This window comes from Tachyglossus aculeatus, chromosome 25, assembly GCF_015852505.1.
Source record: "Tachyglossus aculeatus isolate mTacAcu1 chromosome 25, mTacAcu1.pri, whole genome shotgun sequence".
NCBI classification, from domain to species: Eukaryota; Metazoa; Chordata; class Mammalia; order Monotremata; family Tachyglossidae; genus Tachyglossus; species Tachyglossus aculeatus.
Window position 1 is genome coordinate 10,268,818 of NC_052090.1, and position 23,800 is coordinate 10,292,617.

General features: G+C 46.1%; 1 protein-coding gene across 2 annotated transcripts; it reads left to right on the forward strand.

Annotated features, from left to right (window-relative positions):
* The first annotated feature begins 1,113 nt into the window (after positions 1-1,113).
* On the forward strand, positions 1,114-22,912 carry RNF138 (ring finger protein 138). 2 transcript variants are annotated; one of them, XM_038766777.1, is made up of 8 exons: positions 1,114-1,199; positions 1,324-1,506; positions 12,831-12,996; positions 14,634-14,749; positions 17,480-17,536; positions 17,937-18,048; positions 18,928-19,035; positions 21,386-22,912. In XM_038766777.1, the coding sequence occupies exons 2-8, from the start codon at positions 1,394-1,396 to the stop codon at positions 21,452-21,454; spliced, it is 741 nt and encodes a 246-aa protein (XP_038622705.1). In that variant the 5' UTR covers positions 1,114-1,199; positions 1,324-1,393; the 3' UTR covers positions 21,455-22,912. The 2 variants fall into 2 exon arrangements, with proteins under 2 accessions (XP_038622705.1, XP_038622706.1); XM_038766778.1 differs by lacking the exon at positions 18,928-19,035.
* Positions 22,913-23,800: the final 888 nt, after the last annotated feature.

Genomic DNA, 23,800 nt, shown 5'->3' on the forward strand with positions numbered 1-23,800 from the left:
TCAATAAATACGATTGATTGATTGGACTTCCCAAGCGCTTAGCACAGTGCTCTGCACCCAGTAAGCGCTCAATCAATACGATTGATTGATTGCACTTCCCAAGCGCTTCGTCCAGTGCTCTGCACACAGTAAGCGCTCAATCAATACGATTGATGACGATGATGCGGATGCCCGCCGATGGACGGGGGTGGGGGGCGCGCGCTCGGGGCGGCTGTGACGTCACAAGGCGCGGGGCCTCTCGTTGCCATGGCAGCGGGGGGCGCGGCGGAGGGGGCGGTAGAGGGCGGGGCATGTGCGCGGGGCGGCTGTGACGTCACAAGGGCCGGGGCCTCTCGTTGCCATGGCAGCGGGGGGCGCCTCCCTCGGGTCCGGCGGTGGTGGTGGTGGTGGTGGCGGCGGCAGGGGGCGGTAGAGGGCGGGGAGGCTGTGACGTCACAAGGCGCGGGGCCTCTCGTTGCCATGGCAGCGGGGGGCGCGGTGGAGGGGGCGGTAGAGGGCGGGGCACGTGCGCGGGGAGGCTGTGACGTCACAAGGCGCGGGGCCTCTCGTTGCTGTGGCAGCGGGGGTCGCCTCGCTCGAGTCCGGCGGTGGTGGTGGTGGTGGTGGCGGTGGCGGCAGGGGGCGGTAGAGGGCGGGGCGGCTGTGACGTCACTAGGCGCGGGGCCTCTCGTTGCCGTGGCAGCTGGGGTCCGGGCGCGGTGGTGGTGGTGGCGGCGGCAGGGGGCGGTAGAGGGCGGGGCACGTGCGCGGGAGGGCTGTGACGTCACAAGGCGCGGGCCCTCTCGTTGCCATGGCAGCGGGGGGCGCCTCCCTCGGGTCCGGCGGTGGTGGTGGTGGTGGCGGCGGCAGGGGGCGGTAGAGGGCGAGGGGGCTGTGACGTCACAAGGCGCGGGCCCTCTCGTTGCCATGGCAGCGGGGGGCGCCTCCCTCGGGTCCGGCGGTGGTGGTGGCGGCGGCAGGGGGCGGTAGAGGGCGGGGCGGCTGTGACGTCACAAGGCGCGGGGCCTCTCGTTGCCGTGGCAGCGGGGGTCCGGGCGCGGTGGTGGTGGTGGCGGTGGCGGCGGCAGGGGGCGGTAGAGGGCGGGGCAGTGCCATGGGCGAGGGGCTCGCGACGCGGCTGCGCCCCGCGAGCCGAGGGCAGAGCGCCTCAGGCCCAGCCGGCCTCAGCCGGCCCCAGCCGGCGCCAACCGGTCCCCTCAGTCAGTGCCTCGGGCGGACGGTGGGAGGGAGGGAGGGAGGGAGGGCGGCCGTTGGCGGGGAGGGAGGGAGGGAGGGGAGGGAGAGGAAATGACGGGACACCCAGACGACTCTCCCGCCCCGCAGGCCCACACACCATCGCTGACGACGCCTCTTCCTCCTCCTCCTCGTCGTCGTCGTCGTCGGGCCGGTCGCCATGGCGGCCGAGGCGCTCCCCGAGCGGGCGGATTTCAGCGAGGACGATTTCTACTGCCCGGTCTGTCAGGAGGTGTTGAAGACCCCCGTGAGGATCACCGCCTGTCAGCACGTGTGAGTCGGTCGTGTCCCCCTCCCCCGTCAAAGGGAAGCCCGGGAGACCCTCAATCAATCAATCATCCATCGATCGTATTGATTGAGCGCTTACCGGGCGCAGAGCACCGTGCTAAGCGCTTGGGAAGTCCAAGCTGGCGGCCCCTACCCAGCGTGGGCCCACAGCCTAGAAGGGGGAGGCGGAGAACAAAACCAAACGTGCTAACAAAATAAAATAAATAGAATAGATAGGGACAAGTAAAATAAATAGAGTAATAAATAGGTACAAACATCATATATTAAGCGCTTACTACTCATTCATTCAAAATGTTGCCAGTTTGTGCTTCCCAAGCGCTTAGTACAGCGCTCTGCACGTAGTAAGCGCTCAATAAATACGATTGATGGTGATGATTCAGTCGTATTTATTGAGCGCTTACTGTGTGCGGAGCGCTGGACGAGGCGCTTGGGAAGTCCAATCAATCAATCAATCAATCGTATTTATTGAGCGCTTACTGTGTGCAGAGCGCTGGACGAGGCGCTTGGGAAGCACAATCAATCAATCAATCGTACTTATTGAGCGCTTACTGTGTGCAGAGCGCTGGACGAAGCGCTTGGGAAGTCCAGTCAATCAATCAAATTTATTGGGCGCTTACTGTGTGCAGAGCGCTGGACGAAGCCCTTGGGAAGTACAATCAATCAATCAGTCAAATTTTTTGAGCTCTTACTGTGTGCAGAGCACTGGACTAAGCGCTTGGGAAGTACAATCAATCAAATTTATTGAGCGCTTACTGTGTGCAGAGCACTGGACTAAGCGCTTGGGAAGTACAATCAATCAATCAATCGTGTTTATTGAGCGCTTACTGTGTGCAGAGCACTGGACGAAGCGCTTCGGAAGTACAATCAATCAATCAGTCGTATTTATTGAGCGCTTACTGTGTGCAGAGCACTGGACGAAGCGCTTGGGAAGTCCAATCAATCAATCAATCGTATTTATTGAGCGCTTACTGTGTGCAGAGCACTGGACGAAGCGCTTGGGAAGTCCAATCAATCAGTCGTATTTATTGAGCGCTTACTGTGTGCAGAGCACTGGACGAAGCGCTTGGGAAGTTCAATCAATCAAATTTATTGAGCGCTTACTGTGTGCAGAGCACTGGACGAAGCGCTTGGGAAGTACAATCAATCAGTCGTATTTATTGAGCGCTTACTGTGTGCAGAGCACTGGACTAAGCGCTTGGGAAGTACAATCAATCAGTCGTATTTATTGAGCGCTTACTGTGTGCAGAGCACTGGACTAAGCGCTTGGGAAGTCCAATCAATCAATCGTATTTATTGAGCGCTTACTGTGTGCTATTTATGTATTTTACTTGTACCTAGCTATTCTATTTATTTTATTTTGTTAGTATGTTTGGTTTTGTTCTCTGTCTCCCCCTTTTAGACTGTGAGCCCACTGTTGGGTAGGGACTGTCTCTATATGTTGCCAATTTGTACTTCCCAAGCGCTTAGTCCAGTGCTCTGCACATAGTAAGCGCTCAATAAATGCGATTGATGATGATGATGATGATGATGATGCAGAGCACTGGACTAAGCGCTTGGGAAGTGCAATCAATCAATCGTATTTATTGAGCGCCTATTGTGTGCAGAGCACTGGACTAAGCGCTTGGGAAGTCCAGGTTGGCAACATCTAGAGACGCCCCTTACCCAACAGTGGGCTCACAGTCTAATAATAATAATAATGTTGGTATTTGTTAAGCGCTTGCTATGTGCCAAGCACTGTTCTAAGCGCTGGGGTAGATACAAGGTAATCAGGTTGTCCAGCGAGGGGCTCACAGTCTTCACCCCCATTTTACAGATGAGGGAACTGAGGCCCAGAGGAAGACTAGGTGCAAAGCACTGTTCTAAGCCCTTCTTGGGGAGGAACTGTGAGACTGTAAGCGCTCAATAAATACGCTCGAATGAATGAATGAATGAGCCCAGCGCTTAGCGCCGAGTAAACGCTTAACGAATCCCCTTTTTAAAAGGGGCGGGGACGACGACGACGAAATGACGGTAAAATGATGGCTTGGGGGCGAGGCGAACCGCCCTCTCCCATTCATTCATTCATTCGTATTTATTGAGCGCCTACTGTGTGCAGGCCTCACAGTCCAGAAGCTCGATGCGAGCCTGTCAAGTTGGACGGTTGTGTCGCCCCCCCCCCCCCATTTTACAGATGAGGTGACTGAGGCCTGGACCGTGAGCCCGTTGTTGGGGAGGGACCGTCTCTATATGTTGCCGACCTGGACTTCCCAAGCGCTTACTACAGTGCTCTGCACACAGTAAGCGACCAGTAAATACGAATAAATGAATGGGAGGGGGCGGTTTGCCTCACCCCCAAGCCATTATTTTACCGTCATTTCGCCGGGAAACTCGTCATCCCCCCCCCCCCCCCCCCCCCCCCGCCTCCGCTTTTATAAAAGGAATTCGTTAAGCGTTTACTCGGTGCTAAGCGCTGGGCTCATTCATTCATTCATTCAATCGTATTTATTGAGCGCTTACTGTGTGCAGAGCACTGTACTAAGCGCTTGGGAAGTACAAGTTGGCAACATATAAAGACAGTCCCTACCCAACAGAGGGCTCACAGTCTAGTAGCTCGATGCGAGCCTGTCAAGTTGGACGGTTGTGGCTCTCCCCCCCCATTTTACAGTTGAGGTGACTGAGGCCTAGACTGTGAGCCCGTTATTGGGGAGGGACCGTCTCTATTTGTTGCCGACTTGTACTTCCCAAGCGCTTAGTCCAGTGCTCTGCACACAGTAAGCGCTCAATAAATACGAATGAATGAATGGGAGGGGACGGTTTGCCTCACCCCCAAGCCATCATTTTACCGTCATTTCGCCGGGAGACTCGTCCCTCCCCCACCCCCTCTAAAAAAGGGCATTCGTTAAGCATTTACTCGGTGCTAAGCGCTGGGCCCCATGCGAGCCTGTCATTCATTCATTCAGTCGTATTTATTGAGCGCTTACTGTGTGCGGAGCACTGTACTAAGCGCTTGGGAAGTCCAAGTTGGCAACAGAGAGAGACGGTCCCTACCCAACAGCGGGCTCACGGTCTAGAAGGGGGAGACAGACAACAAAACAAAACATATTAACAAAATAAAATGAATAGAATAAGTATGTACAAATAAAAGAGTAATAAATAAGTGCAAACATATATACATATATACAGGTGCTGTGGGGAGGGGAAGGAGGTAAGACGGGGGGAGGGGGAGGGGGAGAGTCAAATTGGACGGTTGTGTCGCCCCCCATTTTACAGTTGAGGTGACTGAGGCCTGGACGGTGAGCCCGTTGTTGGGGAGGGACCGTCTCTCTATGTTGCCGACTTGGACTTCCCAAGCGCTTAGTACAGTGCTCTGCACACAGTAAGCGCTCAGTAAATACGAATGAATGAATGGGAGGGGACGGTTTGCCTCACCCCCAAGCCATCATTTTACCGTCATTTCGCCGGGAGACCCGTCGTCGTCGTCGTCGTCCCCTTTAAAAAAGGGATTCGTTAAGCGTTTACTTGGTGCTAAGCGCTGGGTTCATTCATTCATTCAGTCGTGTTTATTGAGCGCTTACTGTGTGCAGAGCACTGTACTAAGCGCTTGGGAAGTACAAGTTGACAACATATAGAGACAGTCCCCACCCACCAGAGGGCTCACAGTCTAGAAGCTCAATGCGAGCCTGTCAAGTTGGACGGTTGTGTCACCCCCCCCCCCCCATTTTACAGATGAGGTAACTGAGGCCTGGACTGTGAGCCCGTTGTTGGGGAGGGGACCGTCTCTATGTGTTGCCGACTTGGACTTCCCAAGCGCTTAGTACAGTGCTCTGCACACAGTAAGCGCTCAGTAAATACGAATGAATGAATGGGAGGGGGCGGTTTGCCTCACCCCCGAGCCATCATTTTACCGTCATTTCGCCGGGAGACTCGTCGCCCCCCGCCCCCCCCCCCCTTTTTAAGAAAGGGATTCGTTAAGCGTTTACTCGGTGCCAGGCGCTGTGCTAAGCGCTGGGCTCATTCATTCATTCAATCGCATTTATTCACAATAAATACGATTGAATGAATGAATGGGAGGGGGCGGTTTGCCTTGCCCCCCAAGCCATCATTTTACCGTCATTTCGCCGGGAGACACCCCCCCCCCCCCCCTTTTAAATAAGGGATTCGTTAAGCGTTTCCTCAGTGTCAGGCGCCGTGCTAAGCGCTGGGCTCGATGCGAGCCTGTCAGGTTGGACGATTGGGTCGCCCCCATTTTGCAGTTGAGGTAACTGAGGCCTAGGGAAGTGGCGGGCCCGAGGTCACCCGGCGGACAAGCAGCGGAGCCGGGATTGAAATATACGATGGTGTTTAAGCGCTTACTATGTGCCAAGCACTGTCCTAAGCGCCGGGGGGGGATACAGGGTAATCAGGTTGTCCCACATGGGGCTCACAGTCTTAATCCCCATTTTACAGATGAGGGAACTGAGGCACAGAGAAGTTGTGACTTGCCCAAAGCCACACAGCTGACAAGTGGCAGAGCAGGGATTAGAACCCGTGACCTCTGACTCCCAAGCCCAGGCTCGTTCCACTGAGCCACGCTGCCTCGCAGGTCCTTCCGATTCCCAACCCACCCCCCACCCATTAGGCCACCCTGCTTCTCCCCTCGATCCCAATCCCTGGGCCTTTTCCATTGAGGCCTTTGATCAGGGGTATTCATTCAATCGTATTTATTGAGCGCTTACTGTGTACAGAGCACTGTACTAAGCGCTTGGGAAGTCCAAGTCGGCAACATATAAAGACGGTCCCTACCCAACAATGGGCGCTCACAGTCTAGAAGGGGGAGACAGACAACAAAACAAAACATGTAGACTGGTTTCAAAGTCGTCAGAACAAATAGAATTAAAGCTAGCTGCACATCATTAACAAAATAAATAGAATAGTAAATATGTACAAGTAAAATAAATAGAGTAATAAATCTGTACAAATATATGCAATGCTGTGGGGATGGGAAGGAGGTAGGGCTGGGGGGATGGGGAAGAGGAGAGGAAAAGGGGGGCTCAGTCTGGGAAGGCCTCTTGGAGGAGGTGAGCTCTCAGTCTCAGCTTTGAAGGGAGGAAGAGAGCTAGCTTGGCAGATGTGTGGCAGATTTTTTACTCTATTTATTTTTTACTCTTTATTTTTTACTCTATTTTATTTGTACATATCTATTCTATTTATTTTATTTTGTTAGTATGTTTGGTTTTGTTCTCTGTCTCCCCCTTTTAGACTGTGAGCCCACTGCTGGGTAGGGACTGTCTCTATATGTTGCCAATTTGTACTTCCCAAGCGCTTAGTACAGTGCTCTGCACATAGTAAGCGCTCAATAAATACGATTGATGATGATGATGTGTGGAGGGAGGGCATTCCTGGCCAGGGGAAGGATGTGGACCGGGGGTGGACAGCGGGACAGGCGAGAACGAGGTACAGTTAGGGGGTTATTGAGCACTTACTGTGTGCAGACCGCCAGACAAAGCACTCGGGAGGGGACGATTCAATAAGAGTGGGTAATAATAATGATGACGGTACTGGTTAAGCGCTTACTATGTGGCAAGCACTGTTCTAAGCACAGGAGGAGATACAAGGTCACCAGGTTGTCCCACGTGGGGCTCGCAGTCTTCATCCCCATTTTACAGATGAGGTCACTGAGGCCCAGAGAAGTGAAGTGACCTGCCGAAAGTCACACAGCTGACAAGCTGACCTCTGACTCCAAAGCCCGAGCTCCTCCCTTCCCATGAGGAATACCTGTTCTCCTTCCTACTTGAATGTGGGCCCCATTTCTCACTTGTATCTCTCCCAGCCTTTGAACAGTGCTTGACACGTAGTTAGCATTTGACAAATACCTCCAAAAAAAGGGAGTTTACAGTCAAGAGGGGGACAGACATTAAAATAAATTTCAGGGCAGGGATTGGCAGAGTTTAAGGGTATGTACCTAACTGCTGTGGGAATAGGGTGAATAGCAAGTGCTTAAGAGGTACAGACTCTCTAGAAACAAATTAATCTTTTGGTTCAAGGAAAGATAGGGAGGGTGATTTAAAACAATGAAATCCAAACTATTCACCTTCCCCGCCTCTGGGTATTCCTCTCCCCCAGGTTTCCGTGGCCCTTTATGTGCCACGAGTTCCCCTGCAGAGGGTGGCAGCATTTGCAGGGTGTTGAAAATCAACTAATAACAGTAATAATTATGGAATTTGTTAAGCGCTCACTATGTACCAGGCCCTGTACTGAGCACTGGGGCGGATACAAGCAAATTGGACTGGACACAGTCCCTGTCCCACATGGGACTCACAGCTTCAAATGCCCAAGACTGTGAGCCTGTTGTGGGCAGGGATGGTCTCTCTCTGTTGCTGAATTGTACTTTCCAAGCGCTTAGTGCAGGGCTCTGCACACAGTAAACGCTCAATAAAAGAACTTACAGCAACAAAGTCTAAAGATATGTACATAGGGCTTTGGGGGTTGGGTGTAAGGATCCAAGTATTCTACCCCCTTAGTCAATCAGTGGTATTTAAGTGTTTACTTTGTGCAGAGCACTGTACTAAACACTTGGGAAAATTAGCAGATAGTCCCTGCCCCTGATGATCTTACAGACTAGTTTACAGTTTAGACCCTAGGCTCCTTGTGAGCGGGGAATGTGTCTACAATACTGTTGTATTGTACCCTCCCAAGCACTTAGTACAGTGATCTGCACATAGTAAGCAGCCAATAAATCCCGTTGACTGACTGGGTAACTAGAAGCACCAAAGTGGCAAGAGAGGGGCAAATAGGGTGAAAAGGTGAGAGATTAGTCAAGGAAGGCCTCTTGGAGGAGATATGATTTCTGGAGAGCTTTGAGTTGGGAAGAGAAGCAGGTCTGCTGAAGGTGCCTGGGGAGGGAAGCCCAGGCGGAGCGGAGTGTGTGAGCAGCAGGTCAGTGGCTGAAGAGATGAAAATAAGGCCCAGTGAGTAGGTTGGTTTGAGAGGAACAAAGGGTGTGAGCTGAGGTATAGCGGGAGAGGAGCAAAGAGCTGATTGGGTACCTTAAAGCCAACAGTGAGGAGGTTCCATTTGAAGTGGAGAGGGTGAGCAACCTTTGGAGGTGTGGGGAGCTGTGCACCAATCTTCCCATTTCATTCATTCAGTCAGTCGTATTTATTGAATGCTTACTGTGTACAAAGCACTGTAATAAGCACCTGGATAGTACAATTCAGCAACAAAGAGAGAGTCCCGGCCCACAACGGGCTCACAGTATAGAAGGAGGGAGACAGACATCAAAACAAGTAAACTGGCATCAATAGCATCAATATAGAGTTATAGGTATATAATAGATACACATTTCATACATGACTACGTTCAGTTTCTCACCTGAGTTCTGGTCGAATCAAGGCTGGAGGAGGAAGAGGAGCAAGGTTCTGTTCGGGCGAGGAGTAGGAAGTTAGGTTAGGGGACAGAGGAGTGAACTGGGCACAAGTTCCTGATGGGGAGAGAAGCAGAGGAGGAATAGAGGATGGTCATTTTTACAGGTCCTTTAAACTAGAGGGATTCTATCCTGTTACCCCATCTAGCAAATAGTAGAATTTTGTTTTTTCTGCCAGCTGAGGTCCATTTACTAGTCTGCCAGACGTACAGTGGTAGTGAAATGAAATCAGCAGTTTTTTCTTTCTTTTCATCCAGCGTAAACAGTGAGGCCTGGGTAGGTGCCTATTTGCGAGGCAGGCCTTTCCCATCTAAAGGGCCCTTTAGTTGATACTTGGTGTAGCCACCGTCACCGTGAGCTTCATGGTGCCGATGGAGGCTCCTGATGGACCTGAGGACCTAGAGGAAGTCCGCCTGAAGGAATTGATTATTGTGCTAGTGGTTTGCCAAGTTTTACTCACACTCTGTCTTTCCTGACAGTCTTGTTCCCAACTGGGCACAGAGTTGCAGGGGTGGCGAGGGTCAAGAAGGGTGTGTGGGACCACTCTATTATATTGTACTCTCCTAAGAACATAGTACGGGTGGTCTGCAAATGGTAAGTACTCAATAAATACCATCGATGATGATGAGTTGGGGGAGAGGAAGGGGTGGCAGAGGGTGCACACAAGAGAGTGAGTGGATGATGATGGGCACAAAAAGAGAAGGAAGAAGAATTTTGGCCTGTTGAACCAGTGAGGCTTTGAGCCCCTGTAATCTAATGGAAAGTGATGGGGTTGGGCGTTAAGGGACCTGGGTCCTAACACCTAGCTTAGTGTGGCACCCTGGACAAGTTCCTTAACCTGGGCCTCCCATTTCCTCACCTGGTCATTGCGGGTAACAATACTTCCCTCTCACAGGACTATTACAGGAACAAAGTGAGAGAGTTGCTGTCAAAATGCTTTGGAAAAATGAAAACACCATGTTCAAGGTGTTGCCATTATTCTTATTAAAAAAGTGGAAAGAGGGTTTTGAGTTCTTGGAAGTTCAGGTGGGCAAGGGTTCTCTCCCCAATCCCTCCTCGCCTGGCCCTCATTAGCCACGCAGTGTTGGCTGGGAAGGGGACACAGTATCTGGTATCGCCTTAACTTTTTGAGACCTCCCCACCCCCTGGAGTCCTGCCGTGGACCTTTTTTACTCATCCTTTCCATGTTTGCCTGTTTCTCCGGCTAGTGCTCAGACCTCTCTGGCTAGTGCTGAGTCTTTCTTCAATGTCTCACCCTCTGTTTCTCTCTCTCTCTCTCTCTCTCTCTCTCTCTCTCTCTCTCTCTCTCTCTCTCTCTCTCGCTCTCCCCCCCCCCCCCCCCCCCCCCCTTGACTTTCCTGGCCCTCTGTTCTTTGTTTTTCTAAATTCATTTGTTCTGTTCTTCACTTAAAACTCTTTGGTCACCAGGAGTCTGCTGGGCCTCCAGCATTAATGGCTGCAGACCAGCATTCTGTAACCTATGGCTCAGAAGCCGGATCAGGGTCTTCTTGGAGCCAAATTTGGCTCTCGGGCCAGGGAGAAGAAGAGGTGTTGATTTAACACTGCTGCCCAGGGTCTCTCGGGGAGCTCTCTTCAAACTTTTTTTTTAACTTCGTTTTTGTTAAAATGGTATTTTTTAAGCAATTACTCTGTGCCAGGCACTGGGGTAGATAGAAGCTAATCAGGTTGGACACAGCCCATGTCCCTCATGGGCTCACAATCTTAATCCTCATTTTACAACAGAGGTAAACAGGCTCAGAGAAGTTGAGAGACTTGCCCCAGGTCACGCAGCCAACATGTGGCGGAGCCAGGATGAGAACCTAGGTTCTTCTTTTCCCCAGGCCTGTGCTCTTATCCATTATGCTACGCTGCTTCTTTTTCGGTTAAAATTATTGCACTCATCTGAGGTCAGTAAGTTAAATCGAGAAGCAGCATGGCCTACTGGAAAGAGAGAACCTGCATCCTAATTCTGGCTCTGCCACCTGCCTGCTGTGTGACCCTGGCCAAATCACTTTAACTTCTCTGTGGCCCAGTTTCCTCATCTGGAAAATGGGGATTCAATCCCTGTTCTTCCTCACACTTAGAAAGTGAACCCTGATTGGGGCAGGATCTGTGTCCAACCTGAATACCTTGTATCTATTCCAGCACACAGTACAGTGCTTGGCACGTAGTATGCACTTCACAAGTACTATTTTTACTAAGTAATAATTAAAAAAAAATCAGGAATTGCAATTAAACAAAACAGCGGTCGGTGGATTTGGGTATGTTGTAGAGGGAGGAGAGTTCCAGGCCAGGGAAATAGTGTGAACAGGGTAGGGAGGGGGGTCATAGGCAGGAGAGTAGAAAGCCAGGTACAATTTGGTGAACCTGGGAGGGTCAGAGGGTGCAAGCTGAGGAGAAGTGGTGAAGAGAGCCAATATGTAAGCTGGGAAAAGCTATTGCAGAGCCTTGAAGCCACTGGTAGGGAATTTTTGCATGGTGCAGAGGGCAAAAGATAGTCATTGGAAGGTTTTGAGTGGAGAGATGCACGCAGCAGGTGATCCGGGCAGCAGCATACAATATAATATAGACTTGAAGTAGAGAGAAGCTGGAGGCCTGGAGACCAGTGAGGAGGCCGATGATACAGTAGTCCAACTGAGCACATGCTGAGTACATACTGTGTGTAGAGCGATCAGTGTCGCATTTGTTGAGCGCTTACTGTGTGCAGAGCACTGTATTAAGTACTTGGGAAAGTAAAGTACATCAGAGTCGGTAGACATGATCCCTGTCCACAGGGATCTTCCAGCCTACCTTTGTCCTTGAGAACGCTTTCATTGCCTTCAAGATCTCACCCACATATTTTTCTACTATTTTACTAGTGTATGGATCCCATCTGTTGCATTCCGCTTCCGCTTCTAGGAGCATATGAAGGCAGATCGGATCATTCTGTTTCCCTCAAAGATTTTTCATTCAAAGTACTGTACCTTCAGAATGCTTGTTGCTTGCCAGGAGGTTCTTCTCATCCTTCCTCAGCAAGGAATCCTTTTTTTTTTTTTTTTTAATGAATGTGTCTTGAGCTCGCAGATATAATTGCCAATCTCACGGCTGCTAGACTCAATGAAAAGTTGCCCAGCAATTGAGGACCCAAGGTCACAAATGAAATGTGATCAGGAGGACGGGCAAGTTTAAACCCTGCTCTTCATTAGGGTTTTCCCAAGTTCTTCATTTGAGCGTGTGTGAGCCTTAGGAGGATCAGAGTGGAGATGGCTAGGGAAGAAGGATGGAGTCAAGTCTAACTCCATAGGTTCCTCCTTTCCTGAGCCAAATTTTCTGTGCAGAAAACAGCCTTTTCTTGGGCCGCTGCAGAGCCGGGAACCCTCATGTTTGCCTGGACCCAGAGAAACAGGCAGGCTGAGAGAAATATGCTCCTGCTTTTCTTTTCCGGCACTTTGGAAACGGGCCTTGTTCTCTCTGAGATCGAAAGGGGAGAATCCAGCTCGATAGCCATTGTTCCTTTGATTTTTGGTTAGCCGGGTTAAGGGCCAGAGACACTGATCATGTGAATAGAGATAGCCATTTCTTCACTTTTGAAAGCTGCAATAGATTTTTTTAGAAGGTTCTTCGTCGGATCAATATAGACTGATCAAATCATTTGCGAGTGAATTTCAAATCCTTGCATTCAGTAGCCTCTTGTTTTGGTTGCCTTCAGGATGTCTGTTTCAGTATTCTGCTTGAGATGCCTTTCTAAAACTAAAGTGACTCCAGTTACGTTTTGGGCTTCTGACTATGTTGTAACAAATGAGATGATTCAAAATGTAGAAATTCCGAGAAGTAATGAAAAGTCTCCCCTCCCGTATTATTGCCATTCTTTATCCTGATCTTTGTTTTTAACTTTGTATTGTAGGACTGTGGGCTCTCTCCCTAATTTCTAAACTTAATTCTGGTTCAGTTTCTGTAGAAAATGTTTCCTGACTGCTATGAGGGAAAGTGGAGTACATTGCCCCTTCTGCCGAGGAAATGTGACTAGAAGAGAAAGAGCATGTCCCGAAAGAGCTTTAGACATTGAAAACGTCATGAGGAAGTTCTCTGGCAGCTGCAGATGCTGTGCCAAACAGGTAAAGCTTACTGCTATTGATGGTAAAAAGTCAACTTCACCTCGGAGAGCGTCGACCCGAATGAGCTGACTGCTTCGAAGGCTTTGGGGCCCAACTTTGCTTCCTGGTGCAGGAGTTATTTCTATAATTACAAAAAGTTAGACAGTTATAAGGTATTAGTAATAGTATTTCTTAAGCGCTGACTTTGTGTGGAGAGCACTGTAGTAAGTGCTGGGAAGTTGTGCGCCAGTGGGAATTAGAGCCGGAACCTCTTCCTCGAGGGGCTTACAACCTGAGAAACAGTCTTCTCTGGGGGATTTGACAATTTAGTAGTCCTCGTGGGAACAAAGAACGTTTTTGAATGCTAAGTTAAGAGAGTAGGTAAAAATTCCTGGCTGAAACAAGAAACTAATGGAAAAGTCAGATCCCTGGCAAATAACTTTAAAGCCATGTGTGCCTGATGACCCACACTCAGGACTCTAAGAATGGGGAGTTTAAGCAACACTGAGATGAAGTCTCACCACTGTGCTTTGAGGGTTGTGACCTAGGGATACATTTGAAGGAAAGTCTGAAGTCTAATTTAAGGGTCATTCAAAAAATGACTTATCATAGATGACAATTTCTTAGCATCCGTTTTTAAGGATGTTTTAATACACACTGGGGAGAGAAGTTGCTCCAACACGTCCTCATGGAGCAGATTTGGAACAAGACCCCTGCTTTATTTTTGTGAGATTCCTTAAAAATAAATAAATAAATAAAAGGCCAAAAACGGACTTTTTACAGACTACAGACACAAACCTAGTCTTTCACTCTATCTCCCAGTTTCTTAATTGGAAAGTAAGAGTGGTGGGCCGGGGAGACTGTCGGGGATTGAGAAGTTGTGATAAGCATATTAAAACTCGTTCCCATCAAAGCCATCCTCTATCCCAGCCAACAGAGTGGTTTAGGAATCAGGTTCTTTCGTGCATTATGCCCAGGTCCTATCGGGCTTCTTCCAGATATGAGGGAAGTGGGTCTCCCATTTGAAGAGGAGCGTCTAACTTCTCGTCACTCGCCTGAAAAACGGTGCACTGGATAACCTGGAATTTCATTTTCTTAGAAGTTAAATCTCAAGTGAAGGTACCACATAACTAGACTAGGAAAAAGAAAAGCCACCCAATTATCCTCAGGAGATAGATTTTTTTTTTTCTTTCAAACCTGCATTTCTGTCTGAGAGAGAATGCGTGTGAGGAACCTAGATTGGTCTGTGTGGTATGAGTGATTGCTCTCCAGTGTCTACCTCACCCTCCTACTAATTCCTATTACAACTAACACTGGTATTTGAGGAATATGGTTGCATGAATAAAAGCTCAAAATTAAATCAGAAGTGGAGGATTTCTCCATTCTATGATGCCAGAGGCACTTATCCCTTTCATGAGTATCCTAAGGTTTAATTCAGAGTGGAGAATAGAGGATTTACTTGTTAGAATTGCATGAGCAAGGAACTTCTCTACTTCAGTCAACCACTGAAGATTTTATCAAGCCTCTACTGTGTGCAGAGCACAGTTATATATAGTTCCTTAATCTCATCTTTGTTTTTCTGCTGGCACAAGTGTCTGCTGATAGTGTGAGGTGTCTTAATTAGCTCAAATGAAAAATTGGTTGGGTTTTATTTACAGATTAAATTCTATCGGATGAGGCATCACTACAAAACCTGTAAGAAGTATCAAGATGAATATGGTGTTTCTTCTGTCATTCCAAACTTTCCAATCTCCCAAGATTCAGCAGGGAATAGGTGAGTGATTTCCTTGAGCATCAAAACATAACCCTCCCCACCCCCCATCAAAAAAAAAAAAAACCCCAAACATAAGAATATACTTAGTTTTCCTGTTTTGGGTGAATTTCACGTTAAGGAAAGCAAACATTAAGGTCTGTCGCATGTGGACAACCTTTTTCTCCAGCGTCATATTGCTTTCTACCTAGAATGTTCTCTAATTCCCTAACAGAGTTCTATCCAAAATGCACAGTGAAGACACAGGTTATGGAACAATTGAGTGCAATTATATTTTGCAATTATATTTTTACAATTGAGGCCCTGAGGGAATGAATGCCTAGAGGGAAAGCTTTAAAGAAAATTGCTAGGCGTAGCTCTGAGAGGAAGCATGCCTGAATCCCATCCCAGGGTCATAGGGTAGTGACATTCAAAACTAAAACTATGTTCCAGCAGAGTTTTATAAATATTTCTTGCAAACTCTGGAGTTAAAGGAGACAGTACAACGAACTTTCCAGTTGAGTTGGACCGTCCTTCGTGGCCGAGTAGAAGAATTATTGTGGATCCTCGGACAAGTCACACAATCCCTTTGCATCTCAATGGAATGATAAATCTTTTTCCTAATAATTTTTTCCATTAAATTTTGAGATAAATGCTATAAGTTATTTTAACTTAAAATTCAGCGTACGTAGTGCAACTGAGTTTTCTTTTTGGAGTCTATTTTGAGTGTTTAGGTGCCAAATTTGACTTCACTGTTACTCTTTGAATTAAAATATTATGGTCCCCAAGCCCCAAATGTTATTTGCTAGCTCTAGTTTATATTCCTAGTGATTTCAAGTAACTATATAGAATCACTAGCTTGTCAATTTAAATTGGTTTACATCCTCCAATTAACATTCTTCTAGCTTAGAAAGTCACTAGCTCAGCGTGTAGAGTGCCTCGAGGGAATGTGGCCAGCCAAAATCAAACACCTAAAGTTCATTTAGCAAATTGGAATCATCAGCTTTTCTCAAAAATCAACTCATCAACAACTTTTGTTCTCTGTTCTTGGCACTGAGGTACACAAGTAGTTCTGCCATAACATGATTAGGGAACTTGAGAATGTCCTTCCAACAACACGAGCCTGTTTGGATTTTGTGGGCCCCATTTCATACGACTTCAGAGTTCCTAAATACCAAAGGGGAGAGGGTGGATTATGCTGCCAGGTCCACAGGGTGATTATTCAGGGAGGCCTCATAGAGGTGAATTTTGAAGTACGGAGAGGGGTGTGGTTTAATAAAATGGAGAGAGATGGGGTCCATGACTGTTTTCATGGCCCACCAGACTGTCGTTAATTGATCTGACAGTTGGGTGCTTCGTTTGTATTTGAAATGAAGCTGTGCCTTAAGGGTCTGGCTGTATGAGTGCATGAAATGTATATCCAATTTCCAAGTATCCACATTTATGCAGAAAAAGTCTGTTTAGAACTCCAACTCGGTACCAGCCTACTTCTTTCTAAGATGTTGGCCCTCTCTGACTTAGATGGCTAAGATGATATGGCCTCCTTCTCATTTCTCAACTTGGCCACACAAAGCTGGGAAAATGAACAGAGCTTTACCACACATGGTCTGCAAACAAAGAAAAGCAAAATTGCCCCGGTTTAGTTCATAAAGGACATTCCAGAGATGTCTCTTGGTCCATGAGCATATAGATTTGGAGGGTTTCCTTCCTTCCACAAGTGGAAGATTTGGCCACCTGGCTTTGGTAATTCATTTATTTCCCCAGGGAACATTAAATTTACATGTGTCAGAAGAGCTTTTGCCAAGTTTCATAATGTCAGATTCTCTGATATTGCCAGATTTCCTTCCCCCCCAAAAATACCTGATTTTAAAGGGACCTAAAAATAAAAGGAACTGAGAAGTTCAGGTCGGCATTAGTAATGATTTTTAAAGTATGGTCAGTTCTTCCCTACCATGCGTCTTCCAGTACTGGCCCTGGGTAGAATATGCAGGGTTAGGGAGCATTCCTCCATCAGTATACCTGTCTGGATAAAGGCAATGAGATGTCAGCAGAAACAGTTGTGCACATGTGTGAGGTGGCCAGCCCAAGTTCTGTGACAAGATTTCTCCTTCACACGAGGTTCTTCAGGAATACTATAATCCTCATAGGAGACCTGACTTGTGCTGATACACAATAAGCGCTCAGTAAATACGATTGATGATGATACCTTGAGCAAGGGCAAATGTAGCAGAGCTCAGGTGCTGTTTGAGGCGTCACAGCCCTGAAGCGACCAGTACTTGTAGATCTCAATCCCAGGATTGGCAAGAACAGCCAAGCTAAACTTTCATATGTTTATTTTTTTAGTTTGGTTCTACACTATCATAGTCCATTAAATTTTTATTTCCCTTTTAAATGGGATACATTTTTGTCATCGACCTTGGGTACCTTTTGCGATCAATCGTATGTATTGAGCATTTACTGGGTGCAAAGCACTGTACTAAGCACTTGGGAGAGTACAGTACAACAACAGACACATTCCTGCCTATAATAAGCGCACATTGTTGGGTTGCTTCAGTCTATCTCAGCATGTCACTGTTGGTAGGTTATTACGAGAAACAAGTTTGTTCTGTCAAGAGAATTTATATATGTTCCGCTGATTTAAACTAAATGTAAATTCATGATCTCACACTTGATTTAAAAAATGGACATTTTTCAGTTATTTAAGGTATTGTAGTTTTTAATCACTGATTGTCCTTTCTCTGTGCTTAAATGAAGTAATCGGAGTGGAACATCTACAGCTGATAACACAGAATCGCTTCCAAGAGAGTCGAGGTAAGAAAGGAGATAACTCTAGTTTTATTCAATTTTGAGATTATTCTTTAAACTGCAGGAGAGTGCTATTGGGCAGACTTTTGGATACTACTGTTCATTTGCTATTCATTGAAACCTCTCAGTGCTGTATTAAAGCGTGCCCAACAGAAACCAGTTAAAGTAACTCTTGGTCTAATGTGAGTTTTGGTGGTAAGTAAGGCAGTCCCTCCCCCAGTGCTCCATCCATCTATCTGTGATACAACAGACGTGAGATGGGAGAGGCCAGCTTGCTTTGAGTGAAATGTCTCCCTACACTTACTCTGACTGCAGAGCTGAGGAAAATGTTTTTATTCCAAGCTAAAGTAGAAATTTGATTTGGGGGAACCCTGTTCTCCATGTAACATTGTTGCATGTCTTTCAGTGCAAGTGTGCATCCCACATTTAAGTGTCCCTTGTGTCAAGAAACCAACCTGACAAGGCAGCGTTTACTGGATCACTGTAATAGTAGCCACCTCTTTCAGATTGTTCCTGTGGTAAGTGCATCTGTCAGAGGCAGTCTTGAATGTAGTGACTCTCCCAGGAAAACACAGTTTATAATTAGAAAATGATTCTCATCTCCTTAGTTTAGCGATTTTTGAATCATGTTGGGCAGGGTGGGCTGGTCTAAATTGTTATATTTTACGGGAGTGATTCGATGGCTCATTCTTGCTTTATCTTAGCCTCTGGGCGCAAGAGAGTCAGGTATTATAAAACAAACCCAACTTCCCTTTTCATTTGGAATCTACGTGGTCAGGTGTCTTTCTGTTTGGAAACCAGATTAAATTTTTGAAAGCAACTGATCTTCCATTTAAGGTGCTCAGAAAATCAATCCAATGATCCAAGCCTACTTCAGACCACTATTCATTCAATAGTTAACTTACTAGTTTCTTAAAATTTGGGGTGTTCGTTTGAAAAGCCAGAATAAGCCGTGCAGATAGGTATAATATTTGATATGTTTGCTTTTTTTCCCATTATTAAAGGTCCCATAAAAGCACGTGGCAGTTAGAGATTTGGTTCAATGGTTTAGAAACAAGACAAGGAAAGCCGCTAGGAAAGACTGTAGCTATAATCACAAAAGACAAAAAAACCTTAGATATTAAAGTAAGGACCTTTACCTCATTGTAGCACACTTTACATCTCACTGTAATCTGAATGTAAAAAGGTAATAATCATGGGAAATAGCCTGCTGCTCAAGTGAAAGGGCAAGTCGTTGATGGGAGAAAGTTCCTAACAGGGCTTGCAACAAATAACTCTTGTTTACATGGGCTTTAAAGTACTTTGGCAAGGGGGCTCAACCCCCTCAATTCAGTGTACTTCTGTATCATGTAACTAATTGAACTATCTTAATTCTTTTCAAAATCTCTTTCACTTAGACATGTCCTATTTGTGTGTCTCTTCCATGGGGCGATCCTAGCCAGATTACTAGAAATTTTGTTAGCCATCTAAATCAGAGACATCAGTTTGATTATGGTGAATTTGTGGTAAGTGTGTTCCTTATTGCTATTCAAGAAAACAGTTTATAAAGGCCTGTGGAAAGCTGCATATGAAAAGTAAAATTAAGCTGTTTCACCACCTTAGATGATATGTCTGAGCCAGTCTGGTAATGACTCTTGGGCCACAGAATGCTGTAAGGTTACACTGTTTTTGCTAATAGGGTAATGGAAGCAGGAGTTATGTTTTTCTTCCCACCTGGGCAAGGAAGAGAGTTGAAGAATTTTTAGAGGGTGATCATACATCTTCTGGGAAAAGTGCTTTCTAGAGAGGTGGAGAATTGTGGAGGCACATTGCTTGATGGGCTATGTAAGCACCTTTAACAGTGTTTTGGAGGCCCATAGGAGGGTGCAGAGTGATAAAAGTAGCCCTTCCTGCAATGGCTTTCTCTTACCAAGAGAATAATAATAATGATGATAATGTTGGTATTTGTTAAGCACTTACTATGTGCCAAGCGTGGGCGTGGGAGTCAAAAGGACCTGGATTCTAATCCCAGCCCTACCACCTGTCTGCTGTGTGACCATGGCCAAGTCATTTAACTTTTCTGTACTTCAGTTACCTCATGTGTAAAATGGGATTAAAACTGTGAGCCCCATGTGGGACAGGAACTGTGTCCAACCTGATTAGCTTGTATCTACCCCAGCGCTTAATATGGTGCCTGGCATATAGTAAGCACTTAACAAATGCCATCAAAAAACCCTCCAAAAGACACATTTTTCAAGTAAAATGCACACTTAAGCCCAACCATATGGACTCTGAAGCTAAGGCTCCATTTGCTGTTTCCTTCATTTTAGAGGAGAGAAGGGAGGACGTATGGCAAGTCTAGAAGATGTAAAGTGTGCACAGCAGGAGTGTCATATGCAAAAAAACTAGATCTAAACAGCACAAACCATTTGGATGCAGAAATGAATTGCCTAACACTAAGAGCAAATTTAAGTTTAGTATCACTTCAGAAGTAAATGTGGTAGTGAATACACATGAAGCAGCACTATGACATCTATTACCCCAAATGCAAAATTGCAGTTACTGTTGAGCAACCTGGCAGGTAACCTCAGATGGATGATGAGCTAGTACCAAAGAATGCTTCCAGTGGTGTGGTTTAGGCTGTTTTTAGTGCAGGCAGATGGCTCAGCAGGCTAGTACATTTTTGTATTTGCTAAAAACGAAACACCACTCGCCATTTCAGTTTCACGAGAAATTGAAATAAATACCGTCCGAAGGGCTCCTTGACCACCTGTGATCCTCAACCCTCAAACTTAAGGAGGTAGTTTACATAGGAAGGGGTTTGTGATGGGTTACTGTCATCTAGTTGGCCTGTGCTTTAGGGCGATGGGGGCCTCACGGACAATGTGACATCCCCTGCAACAAATAGCCACCCTCCATTCCAGCCACTCCAGCCGTAAGGACTCTCTCCCCTCAGAATGGTGGTTGCCTCACCGCAGCTTCTCACACACCAACTCCAGTATTTCTACACGACTAGCCCTTTCTAATACAAGTACCTGGAATTATTATTTTGACTTTTGGACCACCACTGCAGCTGGTCCTGTGCCTTGCTTCTGTGGGCTGGGCCCTGATGGCATCCTCGAGTCCCATCAGGGAGGGGCATTCAGCCTTTTCCCTGGATCCTCCAGCTTTTACCCTTTACCCTAGCACAGTTCTTGGCACATATTAAATGCTTAACAATTATTATTATTATTATTGTTATTATCAGCGTGAGGCTCTTCCCCTTTCGGTCTCCAAATGTAACCCCATTAGGCCAGCCTACAGACTATTTTCAGTTTCTTATGAATGTTTGGATCAGTTTTTGTTGAAGTAGCATGCTTTGCCTAGTCTGCCTCACCCTTGTGACCTTTCCAGATCACTGAGAGAAATTACGTAATAACTAGAGAGCCTCTTTAATGAATAGAAATCAAAGTTAATTTATTTAGCCCGGGGATGATCCGCTCTAAAACGCAGATTCTGATTCCCCTGGAAAGAGCCCCTTTTACATTAAAGCCAGAAAGATGAGTTCTGGGGGTCAGAAGACTGCAGGGACTATAAGGAAAGACAGTTGGCTCAAAGCAGGGGTGGCTACCTGAATGAGATTGATCAACAAGTTCTTACATTTTCATTTAAATGGTTACTGCCCTCCAATTGAATGAATACTGGTTCTTAAATAGTACAAGGGAACTCATTTCTAATTTTAAGCGTCCTTGAGAGAAGTATTAGGACTGAGTTCCCGTTATCACTCAGCCAATTAAATGGAGATTGTAATAGAAAGAATACGTTTGTGTGGTTTGGGGTTGAACAGTTGAATATTTCTCTTTCCATTGGTCTCTGCTATTGCAAACATTTTTTTAGAACCTTCAACTAGATGAGGAGACGCAATACCAAACTGCTGTTGAGGAGTCTTACCAACTGAATTTCTAGAAGTGTAGTCACCTGCCTCGCCTGCCTGCCATTGCCACCTGTAAGAAAAAACTTCGTGATTCACGTTTCAACAGCCTGAAGTGTACATAAATAAAACAGAATTCAATATCTTGTTTGTTTTTTCAGTCGCAAAAATAGGGTTTTGGTTTTTTTTTTACACCGTACCCTCCTTTTGATCAAATAATATGAGGTTATGGTATTGTAACATAAAGGAGTTTTTTCCACCATGGTAATGGTGAAAATTTAGTCAGTGTTGATGTAAATGTTGTACCTTTATTCTTTTTTGCATTAAATTTCTTTGCTCTTCTCATTTGTATGTTGTGAGGTTTTCCCACTGTTTGTTCACTGTACAGTAAATAACATTAGTAAAATAGGAAAAAACAAAATGGATGTTAGCTCTTGTCTGAGCCAGTAATAATTGTACAATAGAAACTTTGAAAATGTTCCGGTTATTCAATATTTCTTAGGGTGGTTTCTAGTTCAGGAATTTATTAGGAAAAAAAAATGCATGTACATGTTTTTTGGTATTTTGAAGGTAGTGAGATCTCTTGAACGTTAACTTTTAAAAAACGAAAACAAATGTTATTTTTAGATATGGAGTATTTGCCACTCGGTTTCACTTCCCACCTGGTGAAAGAACCGGTGTACTAGTAGCAGGCGGAAAATAGAGTTCAAATACTGTTGGGCAATTTGAAGTGGGTAGTTGAGTCCCTTGACTGAAAGGAGCTCTTTGACCCAAAAATGCAATGCAGTTACCATCGGCCCTCAGACTTTGATAGCAAGTGCTCAGAGGAGTTAAGGGAGCAGTGACTTGGGCAAGATTTTTCAAGGAAGCGGTATCAAAGTGACATTTGTCCCCTTCCCTATGTCAATTTTATTATTCCTAAAGTTCCATTTTATTATTCTTAAAGATCAAATGTAAATGCTCTACTTTTTTGGCACTTTACAGGTAGCATGAGGATCTGTAGTATCAACCGACTGGGGTTATCATAAAGTAACATGGAGGTTAGACGATCTTACTGTACGGGGTTAAGTATCCTCTCTCCATTGAAACCCATTCAACAAGCGAGGTGCTAAGTTGCTTATGTGTGTGTGTCTCGCATTTTAGAGGGTAAAAATGTTTGGGTGATTCAGGAGAGCGTCCCCCGGCTCTACCCTGAGTACAGCCGAGTTGATTATCCTCACTAGCGACAGTGTTGAGTGCCAGCCCCCTGCATCACAACACATCTGGGAGGGCGTGAATCACTGCAGAGGAGAAAAAGGGGGACTATTTAATATTCCATGCTTTATGTACTGTTTATGCTACCTTCAAAAATGAGCAGATAATGGAGACCTCAAACCAGTTTGCTGCTAATATTTGTAAAAAGATCTATTTTGATTTTGTTAAAAAAATCTCCAGAATGTTAACTTTTTTATAGTGAACATTTCTAACTGATTTAATAAAAACTGTTATTAATTTTGGAAGTGTGGTCCTGAACTTTTTTTTTTCCTCCAGTCGCGCCAGGCGATTTAAAACCTGAAGAGTAACGTCAACCCTCTGGGGAACCTAGGAAACTCGGATTCCCTTCGGGAACTGCCCGTTTGGTTCCTGAAAACCCCATAGTCAAAAAGGCTATGAGGGAAATGGACTTTGGTTCGGTCATGCTAGTAGCTCTCAGTGGATTCCACAGCAGCGGACTAGTAGTTACAAAGGTATTTATCGAGCACCCACTGAATGCGGTATTAAATATTTGGGAAATTACAATAGAAGCATAAAGCATATTCCCTGCCCTCAAGAAGCTCACATTATAGTCAGGGGGACAGAAAGCGTGGCTCAGTGGAAAGAGCATGGGCTTTGGAGTCAGAGGTCACGGGTTTGAATCCCAGCTCCGCCACGTGTGCTGTGTGACCTTGGGCAAGTCACTTAACTTCTCTGAGCCTCAGTGACCTCATCTGTAAAATGGGGATTAAGACTGTGAGCCCCACGTGGGACAACCTGATCACCTTGAATCCCCCCCAGCGCTTAGAACAGTGCTTTGCACATAGTAAGCGCTTAACAAATGCAATCATTATTATTATTATTATTATTATATATGATATTTACAAATAGAGGAATCAGAGAAGTTGAAGGCAGGGTTAGCTTGGTATTGCAGGTAGCAGGCTGCACCCCAAAAACACAGCAAAGCTATTTTGGGGTGGCCCAAGTGGCAGGGATCCGGTCTACCGACTCCTATTTCCTGCTTAGTGGAATAGTCTGAACGCAAGTGCTCAGTAAATACCACTGATTGGCATACAGAAAGGTGACAACTGTGGTTAGTGAGGGACGGTGGTGTTAGTAATAATGGTATTTATTAATCACTCAAGGTA